At 35.3% G+C, this 22273-nt stretch overlaps 1 protein-coding gene across 1 annotated transcript in view; it reads left to right on the top strand.

Moving 5' to 3' along the window:
* Nucleotides 1–22273, top strand: part of GRM8 (glutamate metabotropic receptor 8) — a 314925-nt gene that overhangs the window by 259289 nt on the left and 33363 nt on the right. The window contains exon 9 of the mRNA XM_005420915.2: nt 12178–13113. Coding sequence (XP_005420972.1) covers nt 12178–13113 — 936 coding nt within the window. The remainder of the gene's footprint in view (nt 1–12177; nt 13114–22273) is intronic.

The following is a 22273-nucleotide window of genomic DNA, read 5'->3' as shown; positions in this document are numbered from 1 at the left end:
CTTAGAGAAGCATTTTCACTGCAAACCAAAAGCAATTTACCATACCATATTTAAAATACATCATTAATTATGCAAGACATAGGAAAAGTAGGATCATTACAATTTCTTGTTTACTTTTTTCTTGTAAATATTTTTCCTAAATAGGTATTCTGTAAAATCGCAAAAGACAGCCTAAAGAACTTAGCTGTCAAGAGAATACATTGGCATTTTTCTATTTTCCTATTTATTTAGCCTAGTTATGATAGTTTTATTTGTTCCCAAAATATTTAGTACCTGAAATCTGCCTTTGCGTTATAGAAGACAGCAAAAGAGATCTCAAGAGACTCTCTAGCCCTTGGATAAAGTTAACATCTTCTACACTTATGTTGTTTTAAGGATGAAGACTTTGCAGCTTCTGAAGGCATTATCTTTCATTTTTAGCTACTCTTATCGCTCCAAAATGTCTTAAGAATACCCAACTTTACTCCTTCTTGCTATAATTTAAGCTCATTTTATTCAGTGTACATCGTGCACATCCTCATCCTTTTCATGTATTTGAGGACTGTTGTTTTACCTCCTAGGCTATGTTATTTCTTCAGGCTATACAAGAGGAATTTGTTCAATTTAGTCACACAGATCGTGTTTTCTAGACGTGCTTCTGATCTTTGCAGATTTCCTCTGGACTCCCCATTTGATTCTCCTTCAAAGGGAAACACAATGATCTAGCCTTTAGAAAGTGTTCTGACTGCAGTCTTACTAGTGCAGAGTACAGGAGAAACATAATTTCATGTAGTCATGATGGAGAGTAGAGGGGGAAGACTGTTGTATCTATCTGCATTTATCTGGCTTCTGCCCCTTTGCAACAGGACGACATTGGTTCAATATATCACAATCTACTAGAGCCCTGAGATCTCTTTTTCTTCTGCAGAGCTGCCACCTCTGTCCTTCCTGACCCATAATGTACTGCTAGTTGTCCCTGTTAAACTGGATGCTTCATTTTTTCAGACTCTGCAGTATCATTTGAAATAAGTATTCTGACCTTCAGCGTGGCTTCAGCCTTTCCCAGTGTTACTGCCCAAATTTGATCACCCTATACTCTATTTTATGATCGAGACAAAGCGAGTGGTTATTACAAATATTGAATAATAGCAGACTAACAACAGACCTTTCTAGACCACACCCAGTGCCATCCCTTCCCTTCTGACAGTAAATCAACTACAAATTTATCTTTCCTCAGCTTTCTGATATAATTTGCACCTAGCCCTTAGGGGCTAAATCTGTTTCACTAGGTTGCCTGTGACTGAGAGTGTAATTTGAGATGTTGTCAAAAATCTTTCTAATGTTAAGATAAATGACACCTGGCTGCTTGTCTCTCATCCACATTGCCTGTTACCCTCTTACTGAAGGAAATGTGACAGCCCATTGATGACAGATCCCTTTTGGCTGTTACTTGTCTTGTTTGTTTTCTCTGTGTTTTTGAAATGTATTTGTTTATTTCTTTCAGGATTTTTCTTGGAATCCAAGTCAAAATGAATGATTGATAATTCCCTGGCTTCGTCATTCCCTCCCTTTTCAGCATGTAAGCACTAGGCTTCCCGTTTTCAAATTCTCCATATTTCCCCCTAAATTCTCAAGAGCTTGCTATCTACTCAGTTCTGTAAATATTGCAAAATAAATCCCAATATTTTTAGTCCGTATGAAACCCTTTCACTTTCTCTCATTTTGAAAATCTTCACCCTTATTTCTTTAGTAAGAGGTATTTTTGGTTTTGGTTTGTTTCTTCCCCTCCTGACTAAACATGTTGTGTGGCACTTTCTCTAGTTTAAACTTCTTCCTCGTGCTTGTTTTTGTTCCTTCCAGATCACTAGGTCTCTCTGCAGAATTTTAAATTTAATTATTGACTCTTCATTCTAAGCAACAGCACTAAGTTGACAGCGAAAGTTCTTCTCCTGCTGCTGGAAATCTCAGTATAAAATACAATCTGTTTTCTGCCTGTCCTGAGTTAGTTCAGACTTTCACACTTTTTGTGTATGTGGTCTTCCTGTCTGGAACTGTGTTTAAAGGGCTAGTGTGGTTTCTTTTGTTTATGTTGTGTTAAAATGTGGTGCTAAAAATTCAAAGTCTTTATCATGAAAAGATCTGGCTCTTCTTGAAGAAGAGCTGGAAAATAAGATGTGTGTCATTGAAGTGGGAAACCATCTTCAAATAGTGTTCTGGGGTTTAGAGTTTGATATATTTCATAATATAATGTACTACAGCTTTTCTTTCCTAAAAAGAGGTTGGACAAATCTGTCAGGAACAGTTTAGGTATATAGTGCCTCTTTTTTTTCAGACAAGTAAATAAATTTGATCCTTGTATGTCAGCTGAGTTTGTCTGTTCCTCTGTCAGAGTCAATGAAGGTTGCTGAAGTGAGGGCAACTTTTCCCAAAATTTCGAGTGCATCACTTTGCTAAAACATTTTTTAGAAGCTAAGATGCACAGGATATTTCAGCTTTGTTTTATGTTACTCTTTGGGAGGTCACTGGTGAAGCCAATGCCTTCATGCTGTCTGTCTTATGCTTGGATGAAAGCTCAGTAAATAGATACAAAATTGCCCTGATTTCCTCTTTCTGTTGCCTCGTTAAAAATCTTTTTTGACAAAATTTCCTCAAAAAACCCCTATTTGAGATGGCTGCTGACTATCATGCTGATCTGTATTGCCTTGATAGTTTTACAATGATCTGTTCTGTATTCTGCAAATACTCTGCTTTCCTTTATCTTATAGTTTGAGTGTAAATTCTTTGAGATTGAGACCATGATTTTTTGTAGATTTGTACAGCCCTTAGTGCCACTGACATCTTGATCTGTAAGCAGAGAGGGAATAAAAAGAGTATATTATCTGTGTTGGTATTAATTTGTAGAAAGGGTTGTTCAGGATGGAATTTGGGACCATTCATTTTTCAGTTTCACACACACAGTGCCTTTTGCTCTGATCAAGAAATAGGAGGTAGATTAAACTACTTAAAAATAGGACATAGATTAAACCATTTAAAAATAATGGGGGAGGATTAAAACCTAAACAAACTTATCAGCATCTTTTTCTTCATATTGAACTGAGGCTTTTTGTGATTGGCTAATTTCTATTTTAAAAATAATTCAATATTAAAGATAAAAACTGTGATAGGTCATCCCCTTAAGAAATAATAACTTATTAGCATAACGGTACTAAACTTACTGGGCTGAACTAAATTAGCTGAAGGTTTAGCCCAGTACATTTGTTTCACAGCCCATCATGAAGGAGTTTGGGGACAATAGCTCTTTGTTTTGATAAACTCACCTTTAACCAATACAATAATTAAAAGCATGTCATGGTGAATATTTTTCATGAAACAAAGGGGATTTATGAAATTATATAGTCTGAAAATTAAAAAAAAAAAAACCTGTATTAAATTCAAATGGCAACTGTGCTGAACCCCTTGTGTTCCTTTTCTCTTTGCTGAGCTGTGAAGTGAGGAAGAATCTGGGGACAATTGGGTTTGAAAGGCACCTGACACAGGTTGGAGGCAAACACAGTAGCTATGGAGCACTGGGCTTGGGACAAGCCAGCTCTAATTTAGGTAACTGTAGCTAAAAGAACTGGATTTGGGAGGGAGCATGTTTGTTATAGGTGTTAAAACTTTCATCAAGAAATGCAGCTAAGCTATTAGACTAGTGATGGGCCTTGGGAAGAATGAAGGAGGTTCTCCAGGCACAAGAAAGTGATGTTAAAAAAATCTTTGCAAGAACTATGCTCCTTTTCTTTTCCTGAAAGACTAAATTTTTTAAGGTATGCTTGCAGGCTATTTCTGCATGATCAACTGCAGGAAGTAAAAAAGTACTTCAAGCATTATGGTTCACATAGCCTTAGTACTAGAGCTGATCAGAACCAATCAGTTGACAAAAAATGTGATGGTGGAAGAATTCCTCTCAAAAGCCCATTTATTTTAAAATCTAAATCTGACAAGTTTCTGAGAAATTTAGTTAGTTAGTTTGTTTTTAATTTGAGTGTTTTGAACACAGAATCACAGAATCATCTAAGTTGGAAAAGACCCTTGAGATCATGAAGTCCAACCTACGACACAACACCATCTTGTCAACTAGACCGTGGCACGTAGTGCCACATCCAGTCTTTTCTTAAACACCTGTTTAATTACATATGCAAAATTACGGCACAGTCTGCTTTTGGTAGTGTATAATGACTTCAATCCCTATGTGTACATCATGAGTTTTATTTATAAATGCTCATAAAATTCTCTTCAAGTGCATGTCAGGGACATGTAAGGGCAGCAGGGCCCTCTAGGTAAGGATATGCAAGGGAGATTGTATATGTGAAAGTGGTCTGCATAAAAAATAACTTTGGAAACCTGATTTTCAGTGTGATACATTGGTACTAATTGTATGTTTTAAAAATATAGAAAGTAGATCACTGAAAGGGCATTCAAAAAATCCGAAGTCTGCCAATGTCATCTAGAATTGGATGTTTCTGTGGTTGTGTGTTTTGGTTTGTTTGGCTTCTTTGATTTGGTTGGGGGTAATTTCTTGTCTCCTTTGTAAATAAACAGGCTATCTTCAGAAGCAAGTGCTTGAACATTAATTGTGGTTCATGCTTTCAGTAAAGGAAAAAAATAAATTGCATATATTGAAGTGCCTACTAGATTTCTGTAAAATTCCATTTGGTGGTTACACAGTGCAGTAACACTAGTTCTTTATTTGACGACCTGCTAATCATTGCACTTTGTGTTGTCTACTCCCCAAGGCATTTGAGAGTAAAATTATGTTTCCCAATTATTCCATCCATATTAATGCTTCTTGTTTGGCAAACTGAAGAAGGTATTACACTGCAGCTCCTCCTAGCTTTGTACCACGTATCTGCTAGGGTCAGCAATTCTGAAAGAATCAGAAGAAGCCAAATCATGGGAGGAGTAAAGTATAAGTAAAAACAAAACAAAAACAAACAAACAAAAAACACAAACCAAAACAAGCCAAAAGAAAAAAGTAAACTAGATCCCAAGCTATATAAAGGCTAGCAGTTTAAGACTGTATAGCACTAATAAACACTCTTTGTATATTGTGATACTGTGGCATGATTATTCCCCGTTTTAGGCTAACACAGTGTGCTCCTCTATGTAAGTATTCAGCCAGCATTAGTAATTATATGACTTAATTATATGGGTTGGTTTCTTTGAGGTAAAATTACTATATCAGCCCACTAAATAACATATTTGCATTAATAAAGCAAGACAAGTATTTAAACTTCTCTATTTATGAACATAAGAATCTTTATATTTTTAATAGCATTAAGTTTTTATGCATTACCTTAGAGCATCCTTCCCTATATGTATTTTTCTCTAACTGAGAAGGACTTGTTAACATGTTCAGAACAATAAAAATGCATTCTCTTTATTTTAGTAATTCCAGAGATTGGTGATATTGCAGTTCTGAAACTGGAGATGACAAGAAAAATTATGACATGCTGAGAAAGCATTTTTGGTATTGAGTCTTTGCACTCATAAAAATACACTTGCATAAAAATAATTATACATGTAAATAGTATGTAAATATTCAAATGTAAATGTTCATACAAAAATGATGTTAAATTTAATTGTTTTTCCTTCAAGAAAGCTGTGAGAGAGGTAACTGGTTTCCCTAGGAGGAAATTTGGGCAGGTGAATTTACTGTTAGGAGAAATCAGCTTCCATCTGGATTCTTTCAACAACCTGTACTTCTGATCCTAAAGAAAAAGAGAAAAAATTATTTACCTTGTAGTATTTCAGCCTGATCCTTTCATACTCATCAAGCTTAGACTCCTCAAACTGATATTAGACTGCATTAGTTTTCAACCAGTACATGGTAAAACCAAATATATAACTCCATGTTTCTTGCAGAACTCTTGGAATATCTATGACTAAAATGAAAGAAAATGACATCTCAGTTGTTAGAAAAAACATCTGTATAGGGTGAATGATATAAATAATTTACAGCAATTATGACAAATTTGGTAATGATAGTGATCTTATACTGGCATGGCAATCTGGAGTAGTTCTCAGTTTTGTTTTATTTTATTATAAATTGGTTTTTTTGTCATTGACTTATTTCCCTTCTGTACATGCCTGCTTAAATATTTGTTTGTATACCCAGCTTTTCTTTAATGGGATAAGTCTATCTGGCAGACAGAATGCCCTTATCATTATTTTTAGACTCAAAATGAATTTTTTTCTAGTTGAACCAGTTCAGTCTAATTTTGGATTTTAATGGTTCCGATGACTTGATTGGACAAGGTACATTAAAGACTTTAACTTTTACTATGAGAATAGGTATATAAGACAAATTAAAAATCCAAACACTGGATGAAATTCCCTTAATTCTCTCTCTTGCTATACTCCTATGATGGGTCTTTTTGTCAGAAGGTAAATACTTTCAGGAATTTGAGATAGAAATAAGAAAAATCGTAGTTATAGTTGGAGGTGTTATTTCAGTTCTTTGTCATTGTAATAGCTAAGAATCTCGATATCTATTAAAAGTATCATGAATTTATATATAAGACTCCTGATCCTTCTGAAAGTCTTGGCTAACGGACTACAGTCTGTCTGCTCCCACAACTCTTAATTACCATTTGCATTACTCTATCCAGAACTCACATAATTCCATTTTTACAACAAACAATTAAACATTAATTTTTCATTTTTAAATGAATATCTGGCTCTAAGATTTGAAAGAAAAATGAAAATTCTTGCAAGTGATAATATAGCATAATCAGAAACATTTAAATATTACCCAAGCGACATACTCTGAAAAATCCTTTGAAGGTTGTCCAGGTCTCTTTATATTGTTCATGGGTTTCTGAATTAAGTAACTGATAAGTTTCTTCATGATAATTAAGAACAGGAGGCAGAGTGCTTTTGTACATATATATTGGACACATAATTCAGAAATTATATTTGACCTATTAGCATTTTTGATCAGTCTTCTTCGGTTCCTGAGGGCATTGCTAAATTACATTGCTAAATGAGTTGCCTGGTAATTGGAAGAATGTATGTTCCAGAAATGTGAATGTGCTATTTGTACTGTATCATGTCAATCTTGTATTCTTTCAGCCAAGTTCTCACATAATTTATTTTTAGCTCTATTATTAGATATTAGAGGAAATTGTGTTTGCAATGTTCATGAAGGACAGAGGTGTTTATTTGGTTTTGATATGAAATGGCATTTTGTCTGTATTTTAATAGTTTAGTGAACTGTGAATCTTAATGCTGCACATTAAAGCAAATTGCAGCCCCATCAGGCAAATATCTCATGTAGAGACAATTTTTATGTCTGTTGAAATAGCAATGAAGCCATTCTCTTTATGTATCATGATCCATTTCATAGCAAATGAATACACGTCTTGCAGATATGCTGTCAAAGTATTTCTGATGTTTTCACACAGGCAAGTGTTGGAATAGTAGGAAATGGAACCACATCTTGGGGAAATGTGAGGTATTTCATGATAGCACATCGACCAGGTATTTTCCAAATTCAGAGGAGCTACTTGAATAAAATTGAGATAATGTTTAAACCATTACTAATACTAGGTACAGAGCTAGGCTATCCCAGTCCAGCTGAGCTAGATGATGTCACATACATTTAGCAATGAACTTTGCCTTGTAGTGAACTGGATCTAGAAGATATCACATGAAAATGAGGTGACAAAATAAATCTTCCAGAAACCATGTTTATCCAAGGTTACTTAACAATCTGAGACCGGCTCAGCCTTGGTAAGGTCTGAGCAGTATAAAGAATGCTGCAGACCCAGACATTTTAATCAGTAAGAGCTGAAGAGTTGCAGAACCTAATCCTTTTTCAATGTCAAAATCCACCTTATTTTCTGTGTTTCTTTTGTCTGACTTTGGCCTCTGAGAGTTTCTTTCCCCCATGACAATCTTTAGAAATGTGTGCCTAAAGTTAAGATCTCCTGAAGTTAGTTTTGTAACATTTGAACTTCTGGATCACTTTAGGGCAAGTTTTCCAAAGTATTTATGTTGTGAAAAGTGCAGATGGAAGCATAGTGGGATTTTCAAAAGCAGTTAAACAGACAAGGCACTTAACTCTCATTTAAATTAATTAGCTACATTGAGCAAGTTCCCCTTGGCACTTTTGAAAGTTCCACTGCTAAGTGTTTATGTCTACATAAAAAATTATGATTTTCAGAAGAGGATGAGCATCCAGCAACTCTCTTTAAAGCTTGACTGTTACAGGTTTTCAGTAGTTCTGGAAATGATAATTGTCCCTTGTTCTATGTTCCCAAATGATCCTCCCTTGTTTTGTAGTTTCTTAACAGTTCCTGCTGTCATTTATTGTAAAAAGTTAATCTCAGGGAAGAAGTGGGATCAATAGTACCAGCTCATAAAGAGAGAAAAGTAATGGCATGGGTGAATCTTCTGCATAAGTTCAAGAAACTGGACTCTTTGATACCTACAATCAGTGAAAAACCGATAGATAATTAAGACTATTGTAATTATGTTTTGTACTGCATTTAATTATTACTTTTATATTATGTGAAATAATAGCTCAAAAATACATTACAGGAAAAGACTACTACAGGTTATGGATAGCTGGGAGTGAACCAGACGACCAGAATTAACATGTTTTTCCAGTTATTAAGGTCTGCATGTACAGAAACCCTTAACAGACCTGTTCAAATGTAATAGAAGCGCAGTGCTCACTCTGAGGTATAGTTTCCCTTGCTCTATCTTCTAGAGTATTGTCCAAGTAGCAGTCTGAGCAAATACATACCTCAGTATTTTGTTTTCAATCAAGAGTCAGCTAGTGAAAGGAATCTGCTAATTATTCCCACTTAGCACACTCTCTCATTGTGAAGTGGGCATTGGGCTAAGTGAACAGGGTTGCTTTTGGCTGAAATGAAAACAGAATATACTTTCCAGAAGGACAGTTAACCTTCATTAATGAAGCCCACTGAAATATGTCAAAATTCGGTCAATATAACCTTCTTCTTCAGACTCTAATTTCAAATACAGACCAATGTTATCATCAGTTCCTCAGAATTAACAGTTTTGGTCTGTTGATTGGTTCTTACTGTGGCAAATTCTTTGTTAAGGGAGCTATAAACTGAATTGTCAGATGGTTGTGTTCATGGGAGAATCCCATCTTTCCACAAGTTTCCAGAGTTTTCATCCCCCAATGCCAGAATTTTCTCAGATATACAAGTATTTTGAAGCAATTTTCAATTTCAAACTCTGGCCAATGTTTATTGGGACTATATCTCCTCTTTCTTCTTAAACAGTACTACAACAGTACTACTATTTGTACTAGTACAAAACTAGTGAGCAAAAACTCATGACATTTTTTAAAGCTTTTTGATAAATCTAGGTCACCCTACATGTGGTTTTTTGCCTAGAAAATTAATCCAGACAATCAAGATTTTAAAGCATAGGATTTAAACCTTGTAAAATCCACCTACCCCAGCCATTCATTCTGGTTATTTTCTACATTGATTTAGAATTTTCTATGCTTTAAGAATCATTTTTGTTTGACCTTTTTCTATGGCTAACCAGTCAATAGTGTTTATATTAATAGTTCCTTTATTAGGGAAAACAATGCTTTATCCAGTGAGTTTTTCAACATTCATAACTTTATATAAATTTATATGCTGGAAATTATATCTTTTTTAGTTTGTGTCAGATGTATCAGAGTGAAAAACATATGTGAATCTTTGTTAGCTAGCTTCAGAAGTAGGAATTTATTATCAGTTGTTGCCAATGTGAGGTGTAATCTGAGGCATTGTAATGTTTTGCAAACCATTAAGAGATTTTAGGCATGTTTTTAGTCAATTAAAATACTGTCAGGACAAAAGTATGTGAAATTGTAAATAGCTGTAAAATTAAAGGGTTTTCTTTTTTTTTTTTAATTTTAAATTTTCTTTTTAGTAAAGTAGAAGCTCTAAAAGACAAAAGGGAATTCTCTGTACTTATCTAAGCCATCGATTCACAATACAGTAAATGTGACCTTAGGATGCTTAATGCCAAAAAACCCCCACTGTAGAGTCATGGTATTAAATACTGATCTGGTATAAACTCACCTTTCTAATTCAAATGTGTTTGAAAATGGGACAGCTAAGCTTTATCCTGTCAGGCTTTCTGCTGGATGAGATATTGCCTGTTCATGCCATTCTAAGTCTATGCTGGATAAGGTGGTGTCTGCTCTCCTGGTGATTCTGTATTGTGTGCTATAATCTAGCCAATACGTAGTACTGTCATTTTCTGAGTCATTCGAAATTTATCCACAGCTCTGGATTAATGACCATGGTTTACTGTTGCCCCCCATTATTGTAGTGTGTGACTAAATCACAAGATTTGTATTTATTCTCCTAGCAACAATGTGAAGACAAATTGCTTTCACTATCATGCTGATTTCATCATAGCATGTTTTTTCTCACATCCAGTAGATGAAACAATAAGGGGTTATGTGGGCTTTTAGGATTTCAGTGATTAAAACCAGGAGATTGTAATAGAGGTGAATTTTTTTAGTGTATCAAGTGCTCTGCTGGAGCTCTATCAAAGCTGTTTCATACAAAACTGGGTTATTCTTGTTCTTTTTAGGAAGCTAATTGCTTAAATGATTTTCTTTTCCAAAGTCACCAGAGGATGTATTTTGCATAGTCATCACAATCCTTCATATAAAATCTGGTTGACTTCTGGAGATTCACGATCCCCTCCCACTGAAATCCTCGAGTGACCCTGAGGGCTCACAGAGCTGGTTTTATGAGTGATTCCTGTCTCCTTGTTACTCTGTGGTCCCTTGGAGTGGAGGACATCTAACTCCTGCACCGAAGGGGCACAGAGGAGAGCAGGAGTCTGCCTGCTTGTTGCTGCTTTATTCACCCTGCGCAATGCTGGAACTGGCGCTCTGGGGAAGGCACATAAGGCCAGCAATGCTACACTGTGATTTCCCCTCAAGTCTGTTGAAAAGTTGCTGAAAAAATAAACTTTAAAGGCCAAAATTACCCCTTTTTATAAGCTGTCCTCATTCTGTCCTCCTCCAGAAGGAACTGAAAACATTCCTGACGCCTGAAGTTTTGTTACTGCTGTTTCGCTTATGACTGCAGCCTCCAAATGAAACAAAAGTGCTAAGTACTTAATAGGCAAGAACAAGGGAAATGCTTTGTCCTTGAGTGCTCACCGCCTCACAAAGGAATGAAAGGTGGGGCCTGGAGCAACAAGGAGTGGTTCTGCTGCCCACCAGGGGCTCTGCTCTACCCACAGCTCGGGTTCGCTCTCAGTGACCTCTGCAGAACAGAGCTTCAATAAGGGTGGGCTAAGGACAGCTGGCACCAAGCTGAGTGATAATGTTAAGTAGGAAATTCTTTAAATCCAAGGGTTCCCAATTCAGATTTCATTTGCAGGGCATGCAGGAAGAATACATAGGTGAATGAAAAAAGTATATTTTGCTAATGTGCTGCTGCAGAGAAAGCTGGGATTTCTAAAACAAGATTGCATTGTTCTGTGCTACAAAAGGATCCCTGGACTTATTATATCAGGAGAACTAAGGCAGTAGTCATGACATCTTTTTCCATTGTTATTCAGAAAGCAGTATATACTTATTTTAATCTTCTAGAAATGCAAAAAAAATACTTTTGAGTATTCCAAGGCATCAAAAGTGGAAAAGTGTAAAATATCCACATTTGTGGAAGGGATGGCATCACAGTACATGGAACTCTTCGTTTTGCTAGAGCTGATGCGTGGAGATTTTAATTTATTTCTTTACTGTACCAGAAATTGCTCTGAAGCTCACTCTGAAAATAGACATATTTTGTAATTAAATGTTTGAGAACCACTGATATTTATATTTGTATGTGATTAACTTTTTACAGCACTGTGTATGAGGCTTTTTGCTTTTAAAGTAGCCTGGAGTCAATAAATATCTTTACAGATGTCAATTTGGTCAGCAGTAAAGAGGTAAATAGAAACTAATGACACTCATCAAGCCTGTGGCATAAATGATTTATTGGACACAATCATTTAACACTTTTTTAAAGTCAGTGCAAGGGAAAGAAGCAGGTTTCTTATTATGGTAAACTGTATTTGTGCTGTCAGCAAGTAGTGATTTATGGCAAACCTGTGGCCAGGATTAGGATATTATAAATGAAGGAAAATAGAAGCCTCATTAATTTTTTATACCCACAGGTAGAAGATATGCAGTGGGCTAACAGAGAACACACTCATCCAGCATCTGTCTGCAGCCTGCCGTGTAAAGCTGGGGAAAGAAAGAAGACGGTGAAGGGAGTGCCCTGCTGCTGGCACTGCGAGCGCTGCGAGGGCTACCATTACCAGGTGGATGAATTCAACTGTGAACTCTGTCCCATTAACAAGAGGCCAAATGCCAACCGCACGGATTGCCAGCTTATCCCTATAATCAAGCTGGAGTGGCATTCTCCTTGGGCCATCGTGCCTGTCTTCATAGCTATTCTCGGGATAATTGCCACCACCTTTGTGATTGTGACATTTGTCCGCCACAACGACACGCCCATCGTCAGGGCCTCCGGGCGGGAGCTCAGCTATGTGCTCCTGACCGGGATTTTTCTCTGTTACTCCATTACTTTTTTAATGATTGCAGCTCCTGATACAGTGGTCTGCTCATTTCGAAGGATCTTTTTAGGACTCGGCATGTGTTTCAGCTATGCTGCGTTGCTCACCAAAACAAACAGGATTCACAGAATATTTGAACAAGGTAAAAAATCTGTCACAGCTCCCAAATTTATTAGTCCAGCTTCTCAGCTGGTGATCACTTTCAGCCTCATCTCCTTCCAGCTTATTGGAGTCTTCATCTGGTTTGCTATCGATCCGCCACATACCATTGTAGACTATGGAGAGCAGAGGACACTTGAACCAGAAAATGCCAGAGGAGTTCTCAAATGTGACATTTCAGATCTTTCTCTCATTTGTTCCCTTGGATATAGTATTCTCTTGATGGTCACATGCACTGTTTATGCTATTAAAACAAGAGGGGTTCCAGAGACCTTCAATGAAGCAAAACCTATTGGATTTACTATGTACACAACCTGCATAATTTGGTTAGCTTTTATTCCAATCTTTTTTGGTACGGCCCAATCAGCAGAGAAGGTAAGTGATGATGTGTTTCCCTATCAAAACACTGCTATTTTTCTATTTTCATCTCTCAAAAATTACAGCACTAAAACATTTTCTCTCTTAAAAATGAGTAATTCTAAATGGCAAACAAACCATCAGAATTCACAGACAATAAAGTGTGTGTCTCAAAAGGTAGATTTCTTATATATTAACACAAGAAACTGATTTTGATTGTTGTGTGACTGGCATAAAAATGTTGACAATTTCTCAATATAACCTTTAATGACTGTTTCTTCTAACGTTTGTTATTGCCCTTCAGTGATGCTGTGGCCTGTTACATGAAGCGCTATCAATCTTTGTTATCATCTACAGATCTGATAGAACTGGTTACATTCCACAAGTCTAAGAAGATCAACTTACATTTGTCAAAAATAATGAAGAAAAATGCCAGGGCAGAATGAAAGAATTACTTTTGTCTCTGGTTGACACACAAAACTTTAAAAATTTAAAAGAACCAAAAATAGAAGAGCAGGAAATGAATGGTGAATGAAGTGTGTGTAAATTAATATAAGGCATAATTCACTAATTATTATATCAATGCAAAAAGAAAACATTTTCATGATAATTTAATAAGAAATGAAATGATTGATGCAAACTGCATCAGACATGTGACTCTCCTCTGTTTTAATGGGAAGGCAGAGGTAAATGTCAACTGTGTGAGTATTTATTGAGGTGACAGTGGTGAAAATGACAAGTTAGGCAGGGAAAAGGAATAATACTAGCATCAATCTTCAAAACTGCAAATATTTGATATATGGAAATTCTTAAGAAATTAAAGTTAACAGTCTTTAATATAAATTCTTGTCTTCTAGCAGGTTTTGTATAACGTTTTCAAATATTCATTTTAATGTAATTGGAAAAGTCAGCGTGTGTTCACTTATAATTGGGGAAAGGTTTGACATGTATCTAGTTTAGAGGGCGCCCTTGTCTGTGGAATTAAAGAACAGTTCTGTATACCTTGATGGAACACTTCCTAATTCAAGCAGAATTGTATGGGGCAGAGAGTGTGGCAAAAAAATATTTTCCTCCCTAGAAATTGAAGCAGACTTACTCAATTGGATCAGGCTTAGTTTCATGGCTTTTTGGATTAAGTTGGGGAAGTTGATGCCTTAGGTTTTAGCTTTTATATTTTTCAGATTCTCTACTGCTTTAGTGTTTGGTTCTGTGCTTCATATTAAGGGATGGTACAATCTCTTCACAGAGTAGCTAGACAGAACAATTCCTTTCCTAGTTGGGGACCAAGGACAACTGATCCAAATTGCAGGCCCAAGAGCATAAACAACGTGGACTGAAGAAAAAAAACCAAGAAGGATGGGACTTCATAATCTAAAGCTATAACTGGACAATTAACTCCAATATGCAAATGGACTAGAACTTATAAAAGTGAGAGACCTCATGATCAGTGGTCCATTTTGTGACCATTTTGGGTTTCAAGTTTGGTGTAGCCCTGGCTTAACTCTTGTATTGCCCAAGGTGTATCCATTGAAGCCTTTTAGTAAATACCTACTCTATTCTTTAATTCCATTTAGCGTTCTAGGTCAGCCTTGGCAAGGTGTCAAAGTGAGTACCAAGGTAATGGCTTAGGACAGATAGAGTAAGTTAAAAAATTCCATTTGACATAGGAAAACATGTTTAGGTAAATTGTTTTTTTGTATTTGTAGGCTTAAGTCACAAAAATGTTTTGTTGTATAAATGTGTGGTATTTTTAACAGCTTAATGTGGTCAGGTTTATGGCAAGTACTTGAACCAAAATAATTGAGTCTTGAAATAGGAAATATTTCTCTGCTGGTAACCATGCAGTGACTTTGATTTAGACCATCAGTTCACCTTGGCTTATAGTAAAGGATGATTTTAAAAGACGAGATTAATTAACATCTCTTTTGCATTTCATTTTTTAAGCCCAAGACTGAACACACAAATGATGCTAAATCACACAGCTTCTAACATTAAATTTCACTTGTTTACTGCCATTTTTTCTTTCTAAATTATTTGTTTTTCTTTCCTCTTCTTTATGGAGAGAAAAAGTGCTAATACATTATCTCTGTAATTCAAATAATTCTCTCCAAAGTGCATCTTCTTTTTGCTGCAAATAACAAAGAGTTTTACAGACACCTTCAAAACAGTTAACATATTCCATACAATTTAAATACTTCTCTGAATGGGATAAAAATGTGTAAAACTTACTGCACACATATGCATGGTCTGAATAAACTTACAGTTTCTCAGTTGATGCACAACACCATATTAGCATTTTAAAAACAAGCTAGTGTATTCTAGAATATTTTATTTGAAATTTGATATGATCTTTTTGGAGGATGAAACAAATGAAAAACTTACATGGACTTTTTTTGGTGCTTACTTACATTGCAGTTATTTTCGAATCCTGGAATTATTATTTTTTTTATGGCTTGAGCTTACTGAGAGAGAAAAGAGCAATAAAACCTGGGGATTTTAAAATGCTATTTTAAAGCAATGTTTCCTTTATGAAATGTTGACAGTAATAAATTTATCATGACATTCATTACTTGCCAGGGGTACTTCCAGTTGCTAACTTTAGATACACTTCTGTTTGAATAACGAGTGCTTAAAACTTTTCCAAAATGTTTTGAAGTTTTCCTAGACATTAGCAGTGCTTGCAATAATAGCAGAAGTTACTAAGTATTTCTTGAAAAAGAGGTTGTACATTTAAGTATACAATTAACATTAATTAAATAACAAACCTACTGAGCAGCTTTTATTTCACTGTCAATATCACTGTTAAACAAAAAAACGTACCATCAGTGCTGAAAATAGATGTCTAGATCCAAAACTCCAAGCTCACCCTAGAAAACTTACATTTAGTGGCCTTGGGGATCAATTCAAAAGCATAGGTTTCCTAAGAGATTCTGTAAATAGTCTAGAGGAGTGTAGAGTCAGCACAAGTCCATAAATTGAGTGTTGGCATCAATCAAACTTCAAATATGCATGATGAAGGTAATTTAAATAAGCATAAATACTTATCTGCAGACAGACTAGGAATCTTGATGATATGTGCTTGCTGGGAAGCACAGAAGGGGAAACTGCTCTATTTCACTCATGAAGAATCTTGGGTCTCTAGCTAGTGAATGCAGCTGAGTTAAATGTCTGAATTTGCATGCATAAGAAAAAACACAGTAAAAATTAAGGTAACTCAACAAATGCCATGGGAATATGTTGGTTTCTAGTCTTGACATTTGTAATATTTTTAACAGCACTTTATAACAAATGCTGTTTTTTAAAATTTGTATTATCTCAGTTTACATGTAAGTTTGAAACTAATATAAAATTGAGAAAACTACTGTATATTATTGAAGCATTTTTAAAGATACATATATATATATATATATATATACACACACACATATATATATATACAGAGATAACTAAAAAAATGTTAAAGTACCAATCCAAAATAACCTGGCATAATTCAAGCTTGGTGGCTTGTATTGGTCTCCACATTTACTCATTTGTCCTTATTTTCAAGCAATAATATAAATAGCAGAATATAAATGCCCTATGGTACTAAACACGCTATTTTGAGGTTGTAATTCTTACAGATGTCCTGCAGAGAAAATATGAACATTTACTTTAGGTTCTGTGTGATTTTTTTTTGTCTAGTTCATGATTTTGTCCATTCGTGTTCATGCCTGTTTTGACAGCTCATTCTTCATGAAAAGAACCTACTACAAAAAAATTAAATTTTTCCAGTTTGTCATTAAACTGAATGACAAATGGCCTCCTAAGACATAAACCACAAATTTTCTAACATATTAATGTCAGTGAAGTGTTTTAGAGCCAAAGGAGAGAAATTCTGTGAGAAAGCATTCTGTGAATATAGCTTTTCTCTATGTCATGCACATGTATATAGCCAAACACTGGAAGTACTGCAATCATCTAGGATAGAGATGTCTGAAATGTCATAATGACCAGAATGCCACTGAAAACTATATTGAATAGCTGAGTGATTAAAACAGGTGTTTGAATTCCTCTGTAAAATTAATTTAAAATGGCAGATTGCACTAAAATCTTCTGAGGATAGATGGCTGTCTGAAACCCTATTTAATAAACTGCACTTTGTAAATTCCCTCCCTTTTAGCATTTTTGACAGGTGGATAAATCATGTTTATCCGCAGATTATTATCACACACCATTATTATCAGAAATAATTTATTGTATTAATCTGGAAATACTTTGCTTGAATGAGAAGATGAATACTTGTTCCCCATACTGTGAATGAAGAGATGTTTCACTTTCTGCTAAGGAAAGGCCATAAAAACACTGAATAATTTCTTCCATCTCCTCCAACTGGAAGCAATTACAAGGTGTGATCTAACAAGGCAGATAAATTTTAATGTATTTTCAATTATTCTGACAACTCTGACCTCTCTTTTCATAACTGCAATATAGAAAAATTGTAATTTTATAACAAAAATTTTCTCATAAGTTATTATCCTTATGATCTTACTGTTCCAGCTCTTTTCATGCTGTATTTATTGTTCAGTGGATCTTATGCTTATATCCATCTTTGTTAGTAACACTTAAAGAAGTTAGAAACAATACCAAAAGTATTCCTCTATTAATTTGACTTGTAAATTACTGCTGTAATTGTCAAGATAAAGAAATTCAGTTCTCAGTTGGAGGAAGAGCTAATTCCATCAGAGTAGTAATACATGTTCATTAGTTTAAAGAAAACAACTGCTAATGCTAGTTCAGGTAAAGACTTCTTCCTTCTCCCATATTTCTAAAAAAGATATGGAAATCATCTTGTGTGTGTGTTTACGTTATGAATTCTTGACTAAATATATTCCTGTGACGGCAAGAAAACAGCATCTTAATGATTCCCCAGACTGTATTAATGAAGGGTACAGCACTGAGCTTGTTCTTCATCTCAAAGCATTCTCTTCTAATCCTGGTTGTATGTGGAGATCTAGCTCTGCAGGTAGTCTGTGCAATACGCATCATAGGAAAAAGTCCAAAAAAGCAACTTATAAATTTAGCATTTCTTTAATTTTATGAATAATTTTTGGCTTGATTAAACTGGAATCTCTGCTGCCAACACTGTGTGTAGCATGAGGATTCATTCGAAGGATATTTTAAACAGTTTCTCATTTTCCTTATTACAGGAGCAGAAGTTAGAAGAGTGCTGAAGTGATACATTCCATATTCAGCAGTGTATCATTGTTCAAAACTCCATTTCTGTGCTCCTAATGGTTTTTTATTCAGATTTTTTAGAATATGGGAGTACTTGCAAGATTATAAAAAAACTATGAATACTTGAATTTTTGCATGTCTAAAGTACAAGATTCATAAGGAGCAATTCAGAAAACTGGACTTGTTTAGCTTGTTTCTACAGCTTTCTGTAGCAAGAAGGATGTTGTTTTTCTCCTAGGTAGCAAGTGATAGGACAAGAGAAAATTGTATCAGGTTGTGGCTGGGCAGGTTTAGGTTGGATGTTAGGAAAAATCTCTTCACTGAAAGTGTGGTCAAGCACTGAGCAGGGAACTGGTGGTGTCCCTGTCCCTGGAGGTGTTTAAAAGACATAGATGTGGCACTTAGAGACATGGTTTAGTGGTGGACTTGGCAGTGTTAGGTCAATGATTGGATTTGATGATGTTTGAGGGCTTTTCCAGCCTAAATGACTGTATTATTCTATGTCTTGGAACATAAAATTAGTTAAAATTCACCAGATTATTTGATAGAACTATCCTTCCCTCTCACTGGAAATCATGTTAGGAATGGAGAAACTTTTCATCCTTCTCATTTCATGTTTTTTCAAATGTAAAATATCATGAGATAAATTATTTCTATGCTTCATAATTTCCTCCAACCTAATCCTTGGCAGAAATTGGAACTTTGTTGTTCTGCTGTAGAAGCAGAGTGTTAGAAGAGCTGTGAACAAGAGTGTGACCAAATCGCCGTTTATTGCCCCATCTTCCTCTGCTCCCTTTCTGTCTGAGAGGAAGTTCCTTGCTTCTTTTTTTTTTGTTGCTGAGGCAGCATGTTCCCCTCCAGCTGGAAGATATTCAGTGCACTGCAGGCCATGGTCATTGCTGGGTCATTGCTTGTTCACCCACTGCCTGAACAATCCATTTCAGCAGCCCCCAAACCTGTCTTCCTTCCCAGCCTGCCATGAGTTAGAGGACAGAGGAGTAGTCATTACTTCTCCTGGGTGGCAGCATAACCTTGAAAAGGTACCTGTAATGAGAAACCAGTTAAGAGATCCCCTTTTCTTCCAAAAGTTGCTCTGTGGGAATCCATACCAGAAGTTATTTCTAAGGAAAATAATGTGATTATATTTTTATTTTTAAACCCTATTAGCTGATACGTGAGACAAAACTGATGGATTGGGTAATTTAAAATATTGTAAGGATTTTCAAAGCTTTTTTTTGAGTTTCAACCTTTTCTATCCTTGTAAGTTTAAATTGAAATTTGGAACTGATATTTAAAGAGCATAATTTCACAAGATTTAAACTCTTTCCGCTTTGTTAAACTGAAAAATGTCTGGACTGTTGACTTAACACCAGCCTTGCACTTTAAAAAAAACACTTATGAAAAGATTTTTGATGAGTTTTCAGGCCAAGTACTTTTTAGAAAATACTACTTTTAAAAACTTCTAGCCCCTGTTTAGATTTTTTTTGTTATTCACATAGTGTGTACCTGAGTTTCAGGAAGTGTTCTTGCTGAATGGCTGTGCTGAATGACTGGGCAAAGGTAAAGTATATGTAATTTTAAAGACTCGACTTTATTGTTTTAAGATATGCCCATTGCCTTTAGAGTGGGATTTCATTTAATTTCATTCATTTCATTAATGAAGCTACAAGGATTTTGAGTATGTACGCTGAGCACTGATTTTAATTACAGAATCACAGAATGAGCCAGGTTGGAAAAGACCTTTAAGATCATTTAGTCCAATCTATTATAAGTTTTCTAGGACATTTCACAAAGAGACACAACGCCAGCTCCTCCAAGAAAGAAGTGTAGTATTTAGTAAAATATATATTTTATTTTTTTTTAGCCTAGTGAGGTGCTCATGTGTGCACCTGAGGGTTACAAATCCTTTTCATTTTTTCAAAGCTACATGTCTGTTCCAGCATGAACACTGAGCTGGCATACCTAGCTGTATACATTGAAAAGATGTGCACCTGCCACATAATGGAAAACACTGGCATTTTGCTTGTCTGCACATGTTTGCTTCTGGCCCCATCATGAATGATGGCTTTTCTCCCAAAGTCAGGAATGAGCTGCCAGAAAAATTAATTTTGCCTGTGATCAGCATCCTACCCCATCCTGGGGAATGTCAGAGAGTTGGTAACACGTAGATGAAGATGAAATTGTGTACTAAAGAACTTTAAATAGATCTTTTTGGCTACTTGCTGGCTTCTGTGATAAGTAATTAATTCTTACTGAGAAGCAGAAATAATTTTGTGAAGCACAGATAGCTAAATAACTCATCATCTTTTTTGTTTAAAAAAATCAATAATCACAGAAAGAAGTTGGTGACAGACCAGAAATGTTCCATAAAGATAATATTGAAAAAAATATACCTTAGCTACTGTAGTTTTAAGAATCAGATTCACCTCACAAAAATATTGATCTTTTGGCTGTGATTTCTTCAGTGCTAAAAATCTGGTTGTCTTCAACAAGTGCAGTTTAAGATAAATCCTTCCAGCATTTAAAACATCTCAGGTTTTTGGGGCACTGTAAGGGCTGGTTTAATTTTCGTAAAGTAAAACCAGTGATAACACAAACCATATAGAAAATATCTTTAAGCAAATTTATCACTTAGTGAAAAATATTTGTAAGTAGACAGGAAGAGAGATTTTTTTCAGCTAAGAATGATTTGATAAACCCACATCCTGGGGAAAAAAAAAGCTATGGCTAAGAGAAAGTTAATTGAAACTATCTTTAACACTTATACTCTTGTTAAGACAAATAGAAAATCTTTAAATAGAACACTCTCTAGAAATTGTGTGGAACTATTTCTGGGATGCTCTTGGGAAACTTCATGTTCTTGCTAGCTCTTGCCAAGTTGGAAGCAGTACATCAATAGCCTTTGTTGTAGCTTTAAGGAGGCTTGTGCCTTACTGAAAGCAAGTAAACACATGTATGGAAGGCGCAAGAAACAAACTAACAAGACTTTTAGCTTCGCTCTGAGCAGATATTCAGCTTCTTGTCTTTCTTATCTTCTCCTACAAGAATTCTAATTTTGCATAGGATTCATACCAGTATCATATTTTGACCTTACAGACAGGACAGAATGCTGTGGACTGGTAAATTGTCATGCATAGGCTTAGCCTAAGTAGCAATGCTTTACAGGCTCATCACCTACCCCGGCTTAAACTTGACACCACACTGGTGAACTTGATCCTCATTAGGTGATCAGCACCTGATAAAAGCCATATTACCTTGTATTTCCTTTAGACAAATAACATTTTGAAGCACAATTATGGTGACTCAACTGAAGTGTTTGCTGAGCACAGTGCGTTGATGTATGTTTCAGCCCCTTGTGACCATTCTGTTAAAGAATTGTCATAATTTGTACGGCTGGGAAGATGACAGTATATTGGACATCCTATCAAAATACAAGATCCAGACAAAAAAATCTAATGAGATATAAGCCCAGTAAAATTTGTAACAGAATTGATAGATTCAATAAAATTCTAAAATTTCATTTAAGGGACAGTGACATTTAAATTCATGTCATATATAGATAGAAATACCAGAAACAGGAAATTATTTCACCATGACTAGTGAGCTTTATGCTTACTCTTAAAACACAAAACTAATCTTATTATGGGATAACTATTTCAGTAGATTATTAATACTAAATATGCATGTGAGTGTGTGTGTGTACAAGTATTTATTTTCACATAACTATAAGCTCTTTCTTGCATGAAACAAGAACAGCTAGTATAGAAGGCGCAGCAAAAACAACAATTTTAATAGATATATAAGAAATTTCTATTTAAGAAAAAAAAAGAAAAACAAAACAAAAACATTTAATTGGTCATATAAACCTATTTTTTTAGGTTTATCTTTCAGTTTGCAGTGAATCTTCCTGACAGGGAATGAAATGACAATAGGGAATAGAGAGATTCATGTAAGCTCATCCAAG

Source organism: Geospiza fortis, unplaced genomic scaffold (genome assembly GCF_000277835.1).
Source record: "Geospiza fortis unplaced genomic scaffold, GeoFor_1.0 scaffold195, whole genome shotgun sequence".
NCBI classification, from domain to species: domain Eukaryota; kingdom Metazoa; phylum Chordata; class Aves; order Passeriformes; family Thraupidae; genus Geospiza; species Geospiza fortis.
Note: the sequence above shows the minus strand (reverse complement) of the source record. Positions and strands in the feature narration are given on the sequence as shown.